At 38.2% G+C, this 20,151-nt stretch overlaps 1 protein-coding gene across 4 annotated transcripts in view; it reads right to left on the reverse strand.

The window, feature by feature from the left end:
* The window catches only part of fbxw11 (F-box and WD repeat domain containing 11), a 95,231-nt gene that overhangs the window by 52,058 nt on the left and 23,022 nt on the right, over positions 1–20,151 (reverse strand). For 2 of the 4 annotated variants that reach the window (XM_008115329.3, XM_062958076.1), the window contains one exon: positions 11,613–11,714. The exons of the other annotated variants lie outside the window; for them this stretch is intronic. In XM_008115329.3, the coding sequence (XP_008113536.2) occupies positions 11,613–11,714 (102 nt within the window). The remainder of the gene's footprint in view (positions 1–11,612; positions 11,715–20,151) is intronic. 4 annotated transcript variants of the gene reach the window in all.

Below are 20,151 nucleotides of genomic sequence, written 5' to 3' on the forward strand. Positions count from 1 at the left end.
TCCACTTTAACCCCCACAGCTGCATCCTACAGAATACAGCTTGCATATCCCTTATCCAAAACATGTTTGGGATCAGAAGAGTTCTGTATTTTGGAATTTTGGAAAACTTGTATTTGCATATACAAAATACCTTGCGCCTGGCCTGCACATGAGTCATTTCTTTACCCTTTGTGAGTGTGCTTGTATCTCTCTCCAAATCTTTCCTCTCATTTGCTATTTGTGTTTTGTAAGAGCTGTGTGGTTGGAGAGAGACTGAGAATCTGTAAAGTGGCAGGAAACCGAAACTTTATCCCACCAGCCATGCACTTTCAACTTCAAGGTGGCACTTTCGGCACTTTTCTTTGTCAGTCAGATCCTCAGTCTCTATCCTTTTGCTGCCAACTCCCTGCTTTTGCCTTCAAGGTGATGATGGAACTCAATCTCATTTATCTCTCTAATCCTCAGTCCATCTTGTGTAGCATGAAAGAGACCTCATTCTCACTCAATAGTGACTTCTCAGTTGTAAGCCTTTCCTAGAAGGAAAGGTCTCATGGCAATTGTATTCTTGAAAGCAACAAGACCACCCCACCAACATCACCAGCACTAAAGCAGGCGGAACAATTATGACCATTTCATCAGATTCAATTAAAATATTTTATAAATTTCACCATTCAACAAGCCTCTAAAGCAGGGGTCCCCAAACTAAGGCCCATGGGCTGGATGCGGCCCTCCAAGGTCATTTACCTGGCCCTCACCCTAAGTTTTAAGACTTAGGCTCGCCCAAAGTCTGAAATGACTTGAAGGAACACAACAACAACAATCCTAATTAACTTGACTATCTCATTGGCCAGAATCAAGCCAACACTTTCCATTGAAATCCTGATAGGTTTATGTTGGTTAAAATTGTTCTTATTTTTAAATATTGTATTGTTCTTTCATTTTTGTTGTTGTTGTTGTTGTTGTTGTTTTGCACTACAAATAAGACATGTGCAGTGTGCATAGGAATTTGTTCGGGGTTTTTTTTCAAATGATAATTCAGCTCCTCAACAGAGGGCCGATTGTGGATCGGTCCTCTGCTTAAAACGTTTGAGGACTCCTGCTCTAAGGCACAAGACAAGTGCATATAGACAGCCCTACTGTTAATGCATCAAATTTCTAAAGCAAATAAGAGGGAGAGATGGAATCTAAAGCTTTCTTACAGAACATAGATTTAGTATTTGAGAAAGGTGAGAAAAAGACCTGAAGCCTCTTAAATTCAGAGAATATGCCATCTTTTCAACTACTGTTTCACTAGACAGTTTATTATATCTAAATCACAACATCTCTTTGAAAGATTCAGTTAATCTTTTTCTTCCATTTTATCTTCATGCTGAAAGGTTTCCATGGGAATTCCATCTCATCTTTCCCAAGTCTAAATCCAGTACTATCTCTATCGGGACTTGGAAAAGTTACTTTTTTGGACATGCTGAATGGGGTATTCTGGGAATTATACTTAAAAGTAACTTTTCCAAGGGCTTATTTACTCAACTTGAAGCATCCCCCAAGCTGATACAATGAAGATTACAACTGTAAACATTCCTGAGGTTTATTGGCATTGGTGTCCCACAAATCCGGAAAACACTATATTATAGAGAGGGCTTTAAGAGACCTAATGTATTTTTCTCCAGTATCATCAATCAAGATTCAATGTTTGCTAAATTCAATGAAGATTAAATATCATGCTTGAATTATTTTCTGGTACCACAGCATCTGCAAAGGAATGTCTTCTGCTTTCCGGTAAAAGCAAGCATCTGGTTAGAAAATATCTCTGGAGGTTATATACGTAATAAAAACAAAACAGAAATAAGCCAAACATAAATGCAGGAGAGCTCATACAATCCAAATGGGACAATGAAGTAAGAATTGAAAGAGAAGTGACCTAGTTTTGGTGCACAATTACTACACAAATGTAGGTCAGTGGGGCACCAAGCAAACTGTAAGGTAGAATAGCAGGTTTTCACTCCTCACCTCTCAGTTCCACTCACACTTACATTTCAAAGCTCACATTAACTCTCTACATTGAACATAATTCCCAAAATGGTTGACTTAACAATTTTAAAGGACTTGTTTAACACTAAAGTGGCTAAGCAATACACAAAACTAGGAATACTCAAGAATTGCTGCCCACATGGCGTGCAGTCTAAATTTGAAATGCCACAGAAGAGCAGATACACTTCAATGACAAAAAGAAGGAAAAGGAAATAAAAACTTTGGTAGTCTGAAAAGTTTTAAGCCAAGATTGTTATGTAACTTTCAAGTAAGTTTCTTGACTTATTTGAAAGCAGAAGTCTTCTACAGATGCTAGGGTACCCTAAAGTGACTATTACAGGATTTTCTGGAGCTGAGACTTTGCAAAACTTGTTCAAGACCACTCAGTGGGTTTCCATGGTCTCCAGAATCATAGTCCATTGATCAAATCACAAACATGAGGTTCTCTACTGTTGAAATCACTTTGCATGTCAATGTGTGTATCTCCAGTTGGGAATTTTGCCATCTATCTAGGTTTACAAGATAACTTTCCCACTTTAAATATTATAGCTCAACCAGCTAGTACAGGACATATCATACGTATTTAGGCCCAAACCTTGGAATTAGCCAGCCTTCCACATTTGCTGGGGTTAGGGATGCAGGCTCCCACAAAAGTGAAAAAAACCATAAATTAAGAAAAACACTTTTTTTTTTTTACTTGAGAGACCAGCCCCCTAGAAAATGCGAGTTTTCCAATGCACTTCTACTAACCTTTTGCCAGAGTTTGAACATTCTAGAAATGTTTAGATCTTCCAATGCTACCCTATGGGGGAAGGTGACCACAGTCACACTGGAGGACCTAGAGAAACTGTATTAATCCAATCCATGAATATTAATCAACAAGAGCAAAATTTGCAAATGTGAAGGGAAGACTATATGTGCAGATAGTAAGTCTACAGTAACCCTTTCATCCCATTCCATTGTTATTTTCCTCCTTGAAATCCCTCTGCTGAATGAAGCTGACAAAGTTAGGGGGCAAACCTAGGAAAATTTAACATTAATAGAGATGCTAAAACATTCACATTAACTTGACAATTATTGTTAATACTTACAATTCCTATGATTTCTTTTTTAAAAATAAGTGAATGCATTCATGGTAAATAACACATTGCAAATATGTTACTCTTAAATGCTAAGAAAAAGCAGTACTGGTTACGAAAAATAGCCAGACATGGCCACTGCTGCCACTAAATTAATTGACAACAATAATGTAAATAAGAAATTGTAAGTCAACCTGCTAGCATCATCCTTTAATGAGTAAAATAATGACATACAATATTGTTGTAACTTTTAAAAACAATTTAGAGGTGACAAAGTTATTTTAACAAATCATTGCCAAGCTCTGGTTGGAGAAAACTGTGTGATTTCTTGGTTTCTTCATTATCTTCTCACTGCCTACGCTAGAAAGTATTACTGTGCTGTCAGTCTGGTCTGTACACATTCCTTTGAAATAAGAGAAAAAAACCCCTCTTCACCGCAGATGTAAAATCCACAAAATGGCGATACCTTTATTGGGCTACCTCCAAAGCATAAAATATGTCATGCAAGCTTTGAAAACTTAGCTAACTTCTCCATCAGGCAAAGATGCCAGTGAAGCTTTGAAAGCTTTCATCAAGATTTTTATGCTTTAAGAGTTGGATTTTTCTTGTATTTTGCTGCTCGGCCAACATGGCTACCCCTAAATATCTCTATCGAAGGCAGAAAAAGTGCAAAGAGTAACTGTCCTGACACTAATGAAATTGATCATGATTTACTCAGCCTGACAACTACATTACATAATCCAATTAAACATCTGAAAGAGACAGTAATGCGAAGTTTATGGGTTTTTGCAAAAAATATATGACAGAACATGAGAAATTGTATGACAACATTGTGGCGTTGAATGACACATGCACTTCCAAGAGAACACCTCTATTCATTGCAACACACACATATACCATAGATCCTTATGTGAAATAACATCAAACCTTCATCATTATCAGTATCACAAAAACAGACCAGACATGTGATGTGAGCTATGTCTTTTCAAAGATGATCTTCAATTAAGGGTTCAGAGGCTGGGGTATAATGTAGACTAGTAAGATATTGAATGTAGTGATTAACATGTACAACTCCAAACTCCTCTCGACTCTTCTCCTTGAAAAACAAGGTGAGCTTCCTCTTCTGAAAGGCTCCAGGAAAAAGCTGGAAGACTCCAAGGGTGATGATTCACCTTTCAAATAGGTCACAGAGCACCCCTGCACAGTTTCACATAATACAAAATACCACTCATTCAAAGCAGAAGAATACATCTGACCACTTCTAATGTTTTTTTTAAAGGAAATTGTATTTTGCAGCCCATGTGCCCCCAAAAGGATCTCAGAGCCAGAATGCTGTCCCCCAGACATGTCAGAGCTGTCTGCTCCTGGATTACTGGGCTGATGGCAGGATCAGTGACAGAACTGGAGACAGGATTAGGAGATGCTCAGGGTTTTAAATTAGATTTATAACAGCTTTATGACCCAAATACCTTGAGGAATGCCTCCTCCCATACCAACCTGCCCAAACTCACTGGTTGAGGCCCTCTGTAAATGTCTTTAATAAGAAATAAGTATTTTAAAGGCAGGAAAGACAAGCCCCTTTCTACAGCTGTCTTTCAGAAGGAGAACTCAGAATTTTAGTTTCATTTGCTTAGGTTGCCTAGATTTTAGTTGGTCTATGTGCTTCATCCATAGAGATACTAAGGTGCTTGTTTACAAAGCCATTTTCCTCCCAACCCTGCTCTACGTCTGCGAAACGTGGACAGTCTACAGACGTCACACTCAACTCCTAGAACGTTTCCATCAGCATTGCCTCAGAAAAATCCTGAAAATCTCTTGGGAAGACAGGCGGACAAATGTCAGCGTGCTTGAGGAAGCAAAGACCACCAGCATTGAAGCGATGCTCCTACGCCATCAACTCCGCTGGACTGGCCACGTTGTCCAAATGCCTGATCACCATCTCCCAAAGCAGCTACTCTACTCCAAACTCAAGAACGGGAAACGTAATGTTGGTGGGCAGGAAAAGAGATTTAAAGACGGGCTTAAAGCCAACCTTAAAAACTGTGGCATAGACACTGAGAACTGGGAAGCCCTGGCCCTTGAGCGCTCTAATTGGAGGTCAGCTGTGACTAGCAGTGCTGCAGAGTTCAAAGAGGCACGAATGGAGGGCTTAAGGGAGAAACGTGCCAAGAGGAAGGCCCATCAAGCCAACCCTAACCAGGACTGCCTTCCGTCTGGAAACCAATGTCCTCACTGTGGTAGAACATACAGATCAAGAATAGTTCTCTTCAGCCACCTATGGACACCCCCCCCCCCCAGACAACAGAAATGGAAGACAATCATCCTCGAACTACAAGGGCTCGCCTAAGTAAGTGCTTCATCCCACCCACTATTGTATATACTCCTGGATAAGTTGACAAATTAATTTTATAAAATCAACCCAAAAACCTGGGTCAATTTATCCATATTCAATGTGAGTATTACCTTAACTCTTAGCTTAAAAGGAACAATCCCCTGCTCTTGACTGGCAAAAGCTCACACCTTAGTCCATCCTAGGAGAATCTAAACAGGATCACCGACCTCTCTGCCGTGCACTGCTTCTGGTATTTTTGAATGCCTGGACAAGGAAATTGCAGTGGTCAACAGGAGCAGCTGCCCCACTATGGAAGACTAGGTACTTTTGCCTCTCTTGGCCCCTTGACAAATTTTGACTCCCAAAGCAGCCCTCAATTTATACATTAGATCAACATATACATGAGTATATACAGACATTTTACTGAGATTCATCACATAGGGAGTTTTATTTTATCTTTATCTGCCACCTTAGAACCCACATCTGTGGTGGCAAGATGTCCTACATTTTTAAAATATACAAATACTTTCATAAGAATTTTAGGCAACAATCCACTTAGCATGGATGGTGATAGTTTTTGACAACTTAGCCATCAACACCACCACCAACCCCAATGACTGGGTACCCATGTACCCTCCAAACACCATGTTACATTGTCCTTACGGGTTTTAGATGGGGACTCAGCCTAATCCAGCTCATAGAGTTGCTATGTGTAGCAAATAGGAAGGAGGAGATCGATGCTTTAAATTCATGGAAGGAAAACCCAAATAATATTGATACAGACAGATACATATACATCATAGCAACACTAGCAACTCTACAATCACTATTCACCACTGCAAATCACAAATCAGAGACTGTTCCTACATTTAGCTATGTAGATATTCATGATTGCCACCAATCGGATGCACACAATGTAAAGTTGAAATAAATGAATGGTTCCACTAGCCCTTGACTATATACTCCAAGACAGAAACCACACTCCAGAACTGCCAACAAAGGCCTTTCTTAACACAGGTTCCTTGCTGAAAGCAGTTATTACGTTCTGCAGAAAGCAGAGATTAAGCTCTGGCCATCTGCTGACTGTCAGCGTGAGGAAAAATGGCACTACAGCCAAGCCACATGGGTAAAAGCTTATGAAATGAGTACAACCAAAGCTCTGTGCTAAACATGTTTGTAGTTTTCCCAGTCCATGAAAGTCAGTGGACTGTTTCCTTAATGTTGCACTTATTTTTAAAGATGTACTTGAAGCAGAGCAAACCATTACACCAGCAGAGTTCACCTCCTTTCTTTCAGCATTAAACTAAGATGATGGAAGAAAATAAGGCACGAGCAGGTGCATTTATGCTGTGTCACAGGAATATAGCACATTGTTATTGTACCAGGCAATAGACATCAAAGAAATGCAAGAGAAAATGGGAAGGGAGAGCAGGACGTGTAAGATTGTGTGTGTGTGTGAGGGGGGGAGGGGGGAGAGAGAATATCTTTGTTTCCTGATTCATTTGTCAGTAAGTTGTCCCTTTTCATGTTATTACTAAATCTTTTCAATGGTTGTTCATCCCAATATATACTATAACATCCAAACAGTGAAACACTTTTACTGTTCAATCTGCTTTCAATTAGCAATTCTTGTCAATGACCTTCAGTGTTTGCAAGAAACATTCCCAACCTTCACCTCTACCACAATGGAATTATCATAGTCTTAAAAGCAATACTTCAGTCACATAAGCTTTTCTTGCTCATAAAACATATACTGTATTTCCCTACTTTCTAAAATAGCTCCTCCTACCTATGTTACACTATTCGAGACTGCAGCAATAGTGCACATAATAATCTAAACATGGATTCATCTAACCACAGGCGTATCAGTGAAGTTACAGTGGTGGAATTTTTATCCTTTCAATAAATTGTTAATACAGGTATAGAGTATGACCTCTGCACCTCTGGGAACTGTATCCACAGGTTCTGTTATTCGTGTCCCATAAAATATGCCCTCTTCAGGCATTCTTTAGGTCCTCCAGTTTGACTCGATGGTATTATTGGGTCAGAAGTCCTTCATGTCAATAGGGCTTGCCTTTATTTGTTATTTAGTTTATCCACATGAAGACTAAGGAATGTATCACCCCACTTGTACAAGGCATACTGTACACTTTTCATGCCTGTCATCTATTGTATGATTGCCAATAAAACTACGTTTACTCACAGGTTTTACAGACAAAGATCCTTCCTAAAATACAGCCAAAAATACTGATCAAACGTACAGCTTAACTGCAAAGCTAATTAGAATGAGGAGAAAATCCTTGACAGAGAATGAGCCTGAAAATGGAAGGCAGTTTTTCATGAATACAATCTCACATTTATTCTTTCTGAAATCTCACATTTTACAGTATGTTTTATGAAGATAGTAATGACATGTTTAATAAATCCAGGTACCACTGATTAATCTATCTCTGCATATTTCAAGGAAATACTCATGCATTTATATGTTTGGAATAAATCCAAACAAAACTGGATTTATTCAAATGACAAGACACTTATGAAATAACCATTTGGGTTCTAATACGCACTTCCTTTCCCAACTGCCTTGTATTCAATAATAACAACTGTTAACATCTGATAAGCTTCAAAACCTGATTAGGAAAAACAAAAGTGCACAAAGAAGCCACATACATTTGGGGGAGGGGGGCGTGAAAGATTTGTCCACTGAGACGAATGAAAAGCAGTTGTTACATCAGAGTAGAAGGAACACTAAAAGTTATCAGAAAATATGGTATGTTCTCCCTCCAGATATCTAATAACATTCTGTGTGATGCAACAAAATACCATTTATTTATTTGATTTATATCCTGTCTTTCTCCCAAAGGTAGGGTTCAGTATAGTCCACAAAATATTTTTAAATATATAAATAAATACAAAAGGTATTATATTAAAACACAAGTGAATTAAAACAGTTTAAAGGTCAACTAACTTAAAAATAGAGCATCAAAAGTCACTTTTTCCAAAAATCAATCACCAAAAGTCCACCTAAATAAAAAGGTTTAGGGGTTTTGTTTTGTTTTTTGCCTGCCCTGAATCCTGGGCCACTTGAATCTACATTTATTTTAAAATTTATATAAACACTAGCTTGGGGACCCGGCAATGCCCGGGTTATTGGAAAAAGGCATTATTTGTCTTTGAATGTTATGTATTCTGTTTAGAGTAGGTGAACTACAATTTCCAGAATCATGGGTCAATCTTCCCCAAACCCTCCCAGTATTCAAAGCTGGCTATTTTGGGTCTGTATGCCAAGTATGGTCCAGATCCATCATTGGCTGGGTTCAGTGGTCTTTGGATATAGGTGAAGTACAACTCCCAGAATGAAGGCCCATTCCCACAAACCCCTGCAGTATGCTCAGTTGGTCATGAGGTTTCTGTGTGCGAAGTCTAGTCCCAGTCCATTGTCGATGGGGGTCACTGTTTTTATGGATGCAGATGAAGTATAAGTCCCTTTCCCCCAAACTTGTCCAATATGTTGTATTGGTTATGGGGACCCTGTGTGCCAAGTTTGGTCCTGGTCCATGATCGGTGGGGTTCAATTGTAGGTGAACTATAAATCCCAGTATCTACTACTCCCAAATCTCCAGGATAATTCCCCTCCAAACCCCCCAGTATTCAAATCTGGGCATATCAGGTATGGATGGCAAATGTGGTCCAGACCCATCATTGTTTGGGTTTATAGCGTTCTGGATGTAAGTGAACTATAACTCCTATAAATTCCCCAGTAGGAGTCACAATGGTGTGACTTGATACAGGCTAAACTACAACTTCAATCTCCCAAAGTCTTGCAGTAAGTTTAGTTGCAGCTCAATTCTGTTGTTTGTTTTGCAGACAGATTGGAAAGGAAAGGGGAGTAGGTGGGGTCATGCAAATTCCACAGCAATGGAGAACCTTGGGATGCCTGCCTGTGGTGGAAGAAATAGCAAAATGTAGGATGAAATTGTCCCCAAATGAAAGCATTCCTTGGGTGGTGGTTTGTAGTGTTTGGGGAGGACATTGGCAGGGGTTGGGCTACATGTTCATGGTGCTCGCTGTAATCTCAATGTCAGTGCAAAGTAGTGACTTGCTAGCTTTTGAGCAGTGGGAAGTGTAGCTTGTTTGTGGAGGCTGGAGGCTGTCTGTGTGAACGGACATCGTGCCACATACACACATACGGGTTTTCACTTTTATTATGGATTTAGATTTAGCTAGATTAGATTAGATTTAGATTAGATAAGGCATTCGTATGAAAGTCAACACAAGGAACTGTGAAATAATTGCATTTTTTCAAGAATTCCTGAGTTATAACATGTATCCCATATGTTGTTCTATATACAACTTAAGTATAATACCAATGTAAACAGTGTACAAAAGATGGACTTTTCAGTAGTACATAATTCAATCAACTGGACACACACACACACTATAGTAAATAAGAATCAACCACTCTTTGATATTGTGACTACTTGTTTCTAGCATTTCTAGAAAGCTTACTGCAAAAAAGAGATTAAACTGAAACATAAACCTCATAGAAGGAAACACATTGTATTTGCAGATAATATGAATGACTGCAATGAAGGGTCAGAAGCCAGATATCATGATGTATAGATTTCCGTCGACATGCAGGGAAGGCAAATAACATGCAGTCTTTCAAGCATGGACCCAAAGAAATGATTCTGCAAGGTCATAGTGGCAATGTCCAGAACAGCACAGGAAAAAGAGAAAAGCGCAATTGTTGGCTGTTGTTTCAGTAAAGAGATATGTCATTGATTTAAATACAAATACGTTAATGAGAAAGAAAATGATCACTGCTACTCTTAACCCTTATTCTGTGACATTATGACAATATCTTAGGTTGGCAACTTATTGGATCTTTTAATTCAGTAAACTGAATGATACAGAGGAGAATAAAATAGGTTTACCATTCTACTTATACAACATCACCAATGACCATGTAAAATCAAGCACTGAATATCATTCGCTGTCAAATCACATTCCACAGTTCTCTGAAAACATCACTGATTTAAGTTTCAATGAAAAACATCTGAAAAAGAATGTCAGTGATATGGGGTGAGAGCTGAGTTGCAGTGCTGTGTCAAAACACTATTTAGGAGCATACATTTTTATAGTTGGGTTTCCAAACTGCATTGCATATGAGTTAAAACAGTGGTTGGTCCTTCTCACATTCCTGAAAGTGTGTGAGATCAACACAAAGGTTTATCTATAAATACTTTAAAATGTCCAAATGCCCTAAAGAACTATTGCTGTGCTAGCATTGTGCAATATGCCCTTAGTTTCATTTGTAAAATTAATTCCAAGTTTTGAATCCAGCCAGAAACAAGTGTGAGACAACGTATTTTAAATAGCTACATAATTTTAACCGCTCAAAGATTTACCAATGTAATGTAACAGAAAACTTTAGTAATATGCTGCAGAAATATTACAGCCTATCAGCAGGCATTTTCCAAACTACAATTGTACTGCAAAATATTGATATCCAAGAATACGCCTGGTTCATCTATTTTGTCAAATAATTTCATTCAGAATTAGGAACTATAGTTGCTGCCACATGCTGCTTATATAAAGTAAAAGTTGTAATTGTTAGAAAAAAACTGATCTAATTTTATTGGTAAATATTTTGAGTCTTCTGTATATAAGAAACAGATATGTTTATCTCAATGGAATTGGTCAACACTATGCTAATACTGCTGTCACAATTTAACACTGGCAAGAAAGTACAATTTATCTCTTTTCACTAAATACTACAGAAACCCCCTCTAAGTATGTGGGGAGAGCACTGAGCAGTCAGAATCCTGAGAACAGAATTAAATTGATTTACAAAATCCTTATTTTGCTTACGTATTGTTGAAAACGTATCTGTCTCATAAAGTCAGTGAATGAACTCAAAAACAAGCAATATGCAACCCTCATTTACAACTCAAATTTGTCAATAATAATGATGATAATAATAATAATAGACAAGCAAAATGCTTTCCACTTTCGCACTGGAATGACTGGAATCATACAGAGTCCTCTTAAGGAGGGCTCCCATGTGAACTGATGGAGGAGCATACAGAAAACATTCATGAGACTAAACAATTTAAATAGAATCCAGAGAGATTTTAACAGTGACCACAGCATACGCATAACACATTTACAACAAGAAAGAAGAAAGGCACCTGGAGACATCTGACACTGGGCATGCTCTGCAGGCATCTCAGTGCGCACATGCTCTCTACCAGGTTGGAGCAGCCTAGCCACAAAGACCTTGGCACAGAACACTGCAGGGTGACAAAAAGGAAGGAAGAGAAGAAGCAGTTAGAGGCCACACGTTACTAGACGCAGGTATCTTATTAGTAAGTTACAGTGGACAAGTAATTAAACCAATGGTAAGCAACCAACATCATCACATATCATCCTTAACTGCTTAACTAAATCATCAATTAGGAGATAAATCCACAAAACACTAACAATTGCATATGACCTACACATTCTGAACTGTACTTTGGATTGGATGGAGATAATGTTGCAGTCAACTCCTTCAATTTGTGGTGACTAGTTTTTCTCAGTGGAATCAAGTGCAACTACCTTAATCTGTATCCACTGAAGACTGCTGCAAACCACAATGAAATAGCAATTGCTGAGTTGTAGTTCTCCATGATTGGTGCACCAAATTGTTTAGAAATTTTTCACTGGTCTTAACGCCTCAACATTTTTGAATTTACTGGAAAAATAAATGGGAACTGTAGCATAGGAAGGGAAGCGCATAATGCCTTTCATTTACTTTTTAATGGCTGGTATTACTATGCCTTAGCAAACGACCACAAAAGTTAAAAAGCAAATCTGGTACTCAAAGATGAGTTAGGGACTTCATTCCTTTTCTATTCCCAAGTTTCTCACTGCTATTTTAAAAGCTGTACTAAAAATAATTTGCTATGGTATTATGTTAAACTCAGCATGAAAACAGCTACTTTATTTGCAACTGTTTTCTAATTCCATTTCTTGTAGACATTTATTAGGCATGCAAATAGAGGTGTTCGTGATTTCCCTTTCATATAGATAATCTAATCTTATGGACAGGATGGTATTTTTAAAATAACACTTTTGAATTGCAGATGCCAAGAACTTTCTGTTCATTTGAGGATGTATTCTTGCCCATTTCTAAAAAAAAATTTTACCAAATGATTTGTGCTAATGGGCCCTGAAAAATTAGCAACTGACATTACATAGATTCCCTACAAATTCTGAAATACACAAAATATTTTAACAAGAGGTTGTCTGTCCAAAAAAAAAGAAGTCCTGCCAAGTCAATTTTCTGAAATTATAGCATTACTTGCCATTTTTAAAACAGGTAAATCCAAGATCATGCTCGGTGGGTTAAATTCAATCTTACACCATGGAAATTTGTCTTCTTTTTAATCTCTTTCTCATAAAGCCAAAAGCATGACCCCATCATCATCTGCTGGAGGATATTCCAACTCTCTGGGGCAGAATTAGGGGAGCCACAGGAAGGAAGAAAAATCTGTCCTGCCTACATTTCCAGTTCTGTTAGTGGATGACCAGCATTGGATTAAAATGTGAAACCCTAATGCTAAAGTTTTAAAAATGGAATATGGAGCTCCTAATTAAACTGATTATGAAATGTGATGGGTAGAAGATAAGTTTGAGTAGAGCTTGACTGCACTCTGATCTAAAGTATCCTATATTTAACTGTTACTTCATTTCTATAATAAAGTAATATGCAAATATTAAAGCCATAAGATATTTTATATTTGGCTCAAAGGGTGACACATACACCCTGAAAGATGTATGTTTGCTTCCTTGACTCCTGGAGGCAGCAGAGGTGGTTGCAGCCTGAATAACATAGGTGAAAAGTGGAATGGAATACAAATAACTAGTTAAACTGGTCCGAATCAGCAGTCAAGCATTAGGTGCTTGATCTAATTTTTAAAAATCCTCTTTACTTCCTGTTGAGCAATATCCACCTTAAGAGACTCCCTTAGAAAGTTTTAGAAGTTTCATAATGAAGAGGCAGGCAAGGAAGGGTGGTAGTGCAAAGAAAATATTTCCAATTAAAAAATAGTTCAGTTAGGAAACCTTAAAAAATGGCTCTGCCCAATCCACTGCCACATTGGACAGAAGTGTGACATCTGACCCAATAACCTAACTAGGTATAATCAACGTGTGTGCGAGAGAGGGGGGTGAGAAAGGACTGACATGTAGAGGAAAGCTAGCACATCAAATAAATGAACAAAAATATCTATAAAATACTGAATTATTCCAGCTTGGATTTCAATGTAAAACCATACAGATAAATTGCATTGACATCAGGTTGACCCTCTAGGGCTCAGATGTTTAGTGACAGTAATACTGTTTATGCTCATGTATTCGTCAAACAAATTTAGTAAACAAAATGATCCCAAAAACCTGAATTGGTTCATTCACCAGTCAATGAAAGTACTGTACCTTACCTCTTATCAAAAATTCAAAAACGAACCAACAGCCTTCTGTGAAGGACAAGAACTTAGGGCATTTCCAGACAGGCCATATATCCTGAGATCTGATTCCAGGTTTTCTGTTTATCCCAGATTATCTGGCAGTGTGGGCTCATATAATCCAATTTATAGCAGAAAACCTGGGATCAAATCCTGGGATATAGGCCCTGTTTGGAAGGTCCCTCATACCAGGAGAAACTGAAAGAAGCATTCACTCTCTCTTCCATGGCTTCACTTCTGGCCCTTTTGGAAGCCTGGACAAGAAAATGGCAGCTCTCTGGCACGTCCCCTCAAAGGAACACTGAGAGAACAGAGAAGGTCACTGCTTCTTTTCAGCTCTCCCAGGATGGATTAAGCTCTTGCCTTCAGCCCTTCTACACAGAGAAGGACATTGTTTTGTTCTTAAAAATATTGTACTTTAACTTTTATCAAAAAGGAACTACCTCATTCCCTGAGTAGAGTGATGAAAGGCCTTTTGAAAAATCTGGGCAAGAAAGTGGTGGCAATGGGAGCCAGGGATGGCTAGTTCCTTATGTAATACTGGTACTTTCCCCTCTCTGCAGGATGGCATTTGACTTACTGATGTATCAACATCCTTTTTTTTGCCCCTAACCTGACTTATACATAAGCCAACTTATACATGAATATAAGCAGCCAGTTATATCACCTTGAATATCCAGGCTCCAAACTGACAAGAGGGCAATTTTAGGAACAAAGCCTAGTTTTAAAGCTCCTGTTCAACTATGGGCTTATCCTCAAAACAAAAAGTCAAGACACATCTTTCCAGTAAAGAAAAATTGTATAGCTTGGCATTTCCTAGCCTCTGACCTCTAAGATGCAGCATGATCATAATGGGAATTAGCAGGTTTAGAAAGGCTGATGTAAATAAAGCAGAGGGATTGGAAGAATGCTATATTGGTGAAACTCCTCCCCTTCCTCCAATTCCTTGTTTTTAATATCAATTTTGAAGGCTCAAAAGGTATTCTAAATGGACAGGACCATTCATCTTTCACCTCCTCCCTTTAACAGAGATCAGGTGATCATTTGTTGGGCATGCTTTAACTGCGGATGTCCTGCATTGGTAGAGAGAAACTCTATAGCTGTATTGTCAGAATTGTATGAATTAATCCCAATCACAGTAATTTATTAGCTACATTGCTTGCACAGATGTCGAGGAAAGGAAAGTTAAATCAGTACTTCCAAAATAAGGCAAAAAGGAGCCCAAGCCATTCTTACCATCATTACTAGCCAACCCGACCTAGGCAAAAACATAATTACAACTGAAATATGGGAGCGAGCTAGTACACACAAATGTATTTAAGATCCTATTGGTATAAACCTCACAATTTTGTAAAATATAGGGAAGTGTTTCAGTGTGAAGCTTTTGTAACGAATAACTAAAAAGGCTGCAATCTAAGCCAAATATTCTGTGTGTGTGTGTGTGTGTGTGTCTGTGGAAGGATAAGCAAGCTACCTCAGCAACAGAAAAAAAGTTTGATACTAGATGTACTACAATAGACTTTAGAACTGCAATAGATTTAGACAACTGCAGCAAGAAAAAGACTCACCAGTCCTTTCCTAAATTGTACTTATGAAATGAAGAAAGCATGGAGGAACCAGGACTGGGTTTTGATGTGGAAGTACTATTACTGCAAATCAGTCTGATGCTGATACTAGTCCTCTTGGGGAGATAGAGTGGTATATAAATAAAAATTTATTTTATTTATTTTATTCATTCAACTGACCACTTTTCAATCCAGGCTCTAGTTGATGCATTTTAAGTAGAGATAAATAAATCCCACCAAAATCTGTTTACTCCTGAGCTAGCTTGCCTTTGACTGAACAGCCGGAATAAACAACAACAAAGAAGGTGGGCTCAAATTATGAGCAAACCAAGATTTTTTATCTCTAAAACTTTAAATATTACAGTGTCATGCCATAATTAAGGAATATGTGGCCTGTCTAAGAAGTGAGATGAAATGCAGTTACAAGACTGTCTTTTGTGTTGGAGTTAATTTCTTCAGTAAACTGGACCTGCACTAACCCAGTTAAGACTTTTCAGCCAAAACCAAATTTCCTAAAATGAACAACAAGCAAGGTAATTAAGAAGTTGTTTTGTGCATAGTTTTGCTTTCTAATCATCAAGTAAAAAGCCAAAGTTACCTTTCAAAAACCCAGACAATTCTATGCCAACTTGGACTTTAGGCTGCTCCTTCTTGAATCTCTGAAGAACAGTTTTTGAACTAAAAACCAGTTTACTTTGATGCAATGTGCTAGTCTACTTGTAAGAAGTCATGCAACAGTCTGGATTCTCTTGGGTTTTACTTTGAACTCAGTAAGCTCTCTGACCATCATTGCTGCCCCAGAAGTCATATACTAACTTGGCTCCTCTACCCAGTGCTGTTGACTCCTGTTGATCTCAATTCTAACACCAGGGATGTTGTGATCAAAATTAAACTCTTTTAAAACAGTTCTCTCTTTTAAAGAGATTCAAATTTAATGATTTCAGTTACTACTGAGGAATATTTTATTTACCTATCATCTTTAACAGTATCTGAATAGAATTCAAGGGTATGTATAAATTTCAATAGAAGATATTCAAGGGTGCATATATAAGTTTCATTCGAAGGTATATGTCAAAGAGTTATTTCAGATTAATTTCCAGTACAGTACATTCAAAATGGCATCCTTTACATTTTTATCTAGATTCCTTCTTTACTAATTTTTCTATGAAGATGGTGAAATCTGATTTTGCATTAAAAAAACTGATTTCTTCCAATCCTGACTTAAAATTAGATTTTCTGCATCTAAGCAGCAGTTCTCTCAAGCGACTGGCCATCTCAGGATATCTAACATTTCATTTTGTGAACCAGGCTTACGTATCAGCATTAAAGAAGAGCAGATGAACTGTACACTTTCAAGACTGCTGCCACCTAATAATGTCTTCTACTGAAGATTTTTGCAGATATTATTATACTAAATTGGTAAAGGTTTCCCATGACGTTAAGTTCAGTCGTGCCCAACTCTGGGGGTTGGTGCTCATCTCCATTTCTAAGCCGAAGAGCTGGCGTTGTCCGTAGACACCTCCAAGGTCATGTGGCCGGCATGACTGCATGGAGCGCCGTTACCTTCCCACCGGAGCAGTACCTATTGATCTCCTCATATTTGCATGTTTTCGAACTGTTAGGTTGGCAGAAGCTGGAGCTAACAGCAGGCGCTCTCTCCGCTCCCCGAATTCGAATCTGGGACCTTTTGGTCTGCAAGTTCAGCAGCTCAGCGATTTAACACACTGCGACACCCGGGCTCCATACTAAATTAGGAGCTTGCATATCCCAAAAATCTAGATGGCAAGGTCAGTTTCAGAAATGTAAAAAGTAGCTTCATGAAACTAAGTAACAACCTGCTTAAATGTTAACTCTTATGAACTATTAAAAAGGTTTCCTCTTGATAAGGAAATATTGTACTTGACTCAAATTAATGCAGTCAATTAATGCAGGATCTTCTGCCTTCAGCATTTATTTCTCCCTCACAAATGACTGAAGACTGATCTTAATCTCTTCTGGGAGAGAAGAGAAGAAAATGATGGCAGCATCTAACAAAGTCACGAGTATTAAGATTATTAGTAAAGCTCGAAGGAAACACATTTAATTGCAATCTCTCAATCAAAACTCTCAATTAGCAAGTAGTTGTAGGGTGATGCAATACTCAGATGCTGTTTGTCAAACTGTTATTTGAGACAAGAACGTGCTCAAAAGGATAAGCAAAAAAACATAAGCAGAGTGCAAAAATTCTAAATAAGCACATCAAATTTTGTGTGTGTAAACTACAAAGATTTTCTACACACACAGTGCCAGTGAAATGATTAGTTTAACTGATAAAGTAACGGCAGTTTCCTACTCTCCTGCTCAACATCTCTAACGAAAAACAAAATATATGGATTATGTCTGTGACATTTTGAATCTCATCATTACAGACATTTTATATGAACATAGCATGCAAAGTAGAAAGGAAAATAATTTCCCTTAAAAAGTTTCACACTCTTAAACCAAATACTTGGAATGAGTTATTTGTCCTACCTCTACCCCATTATGGTTTGTCCAGCTGCTCAGGACAAAGTGCAGAATAAAACTGCAGGACAGAGAAAGTGTAGCTGAAACACTGGTCTAGAAGTCAAATCATTTACAGGTGTGACTAAATTCCTACCAAATGTACATATCAAATTATTTCTCAAAGGGATGTCCACAATAACTGAGGCAGTAGATACACTTGCAAACCCTTTTAAGGGTGACAAATAGATAATCATGCTTCTTCCTAATTTAACAAGACAGCATCTGTTACTCTAAGGAAAACGCAATGGGCTGCAACACATGGCACTGGCTAACTAGTCCATTACCACCACCATCCTTACCACTGCATCTGACAAAAGACCTGAAAGAGACAGAGGCACTAGCTGGGAGGCCTGCTGATGTTCAGAGGTGGGGGTTCCCTGATGTTTTACTTCTTCCTTTCTTTAAAACAGTGGTTCTCAACCTGTGGGTCCCCAGATGTTTTAGCCTTCAACTCCCAGAAATCCTAACAGCTGGTAAATTGGCTGGGATTTCTGGGAGTTGTAGACCAAAACACCTGGGGACCCACAGGTTGAGAACAACTGCTTTAAGACAGTCCTTAACATGCTAGATGCTTTCATAAATTCTATACATTATCTTGGAATATTGATAATGAACAGTGTCATGCGTTTATAGGTGTACACATTATACATTGTGTATTAATAAATGATCATGATATCCTCACATAGTTTTGGAAAGCCCTCTTAGTCTGAAGACATGGTTTACTAAACCACCATATGGCATATTACTGTTGGGGGGGGGGGGAGTCTTAGCGCTCCTTAGCTTCATAGAGTATGATCCAACATTCTTGAGATTCAGACCCAGGTGCCCCTTTGATCTTTGGTAAACCTCTTTCAGTTGCAAGACTGCTGATATACGGAAAAGAAGGAGCCTCCTTTGCATGAAACCCTATAACAAACATTTCTACAAAAGATGAGTACTACATTATACAGGAAGATGCAATGCATCATTGGGGAGAGAACATCTAATTTCCTTTAAGACTTTTCCACATTGTGTTTGCATTGAAGGTCCAGTCATTAGACATGCTCAACAGCAGAGAAAAGCATGGGCCAGATGTTGCCTCTTAAGATTTTATCTGTTCTGATAACTGTAATACATATTATTTATGTTCCATGCAAATAATTAATAAATCCCCTGTGATTTATAAAGGAAAGTAAGAAAAAAGGACATTCTCACCATAATGCATCTCACCATAATACATGCATACATCAGCAGGCAATCCTACATGCCTGAGCTCACTACTCCACACAAGATGTAGGTGTACATTTTGATTATGAAACAATGCCAACCTTATTATGAGCTCAGCGGGAAATGGGGCAGACTATTTGCCAATTCATCATTTCTATTTCTTAAGTGTTACTGACAGGAATTCATTTGTTGTGTGTGAGAAAATACAACATGGGAACTCTCCAGCTCCATAACTAGAAGACAAGATACAATGTATATGACAGGTGGGAGGGAAATACCATATATACAATACAATAGACCCACCCCAATCCATGAAGGTTACATTCCAAGACCCTCTGCAAAAACCTGAAAACATGGATAATAGTGAACCTATATTGGACTGGATGTTTCCAAGAGTATTGCACTGTAGGACCTAAAGTGGCCCACAAGATTTTCTGGATGGATGTTTTTTTTTTGTTTGGGTTTTTTTTTTTTTGAGTAAGTGAAACATGGATATTGGATGGAGGAGGCATAACTGCACCCATATTTAAAGTATGTTTTCATCTGTTGAAATGTCACAAAAGTACAAAAAGCACTACAATGCTAAAGCACGCTGTTCTGAAGTCATACAGGATAGTTTTGTTCTTCAAAGCTTAGCTGCCTTTTCCTTTCAGGAAATACATGAATGTTTAATAGTCAAATGGTAGAAAACACCTGCAGGTAAAATGTGACATTGAAGGACCCCAGTTTTCCCATTTTCTTTTGGTTTATAGCCCATCCACAAACAATGATGAACAGTTTCTAGGGCAATTTAATATTCATTTTCAACTCTAGTATATAGAAACATAGCTCCATAGCTCATCCTATACAATTAATGTCAGTTTAGCCAGTTTTTTGAGGCTATTTATTGAAGCACAAGGGTTTCAAAA

This window comes from Anolis carolinensis, chromosome 1 (genome assembly GCF_035594765.1).
Source record: "Anolis carolinensis isolate JA03-04 chromosome 1, rAnoCar3.1.pri, whole genome shotgun sequence".
Lineage (NCBI taxonomy): Eukaryota > Metazoa > Chordata > Lepidosauria > Squamata > Dactyloidae > Anolis > Anolis carolinensis.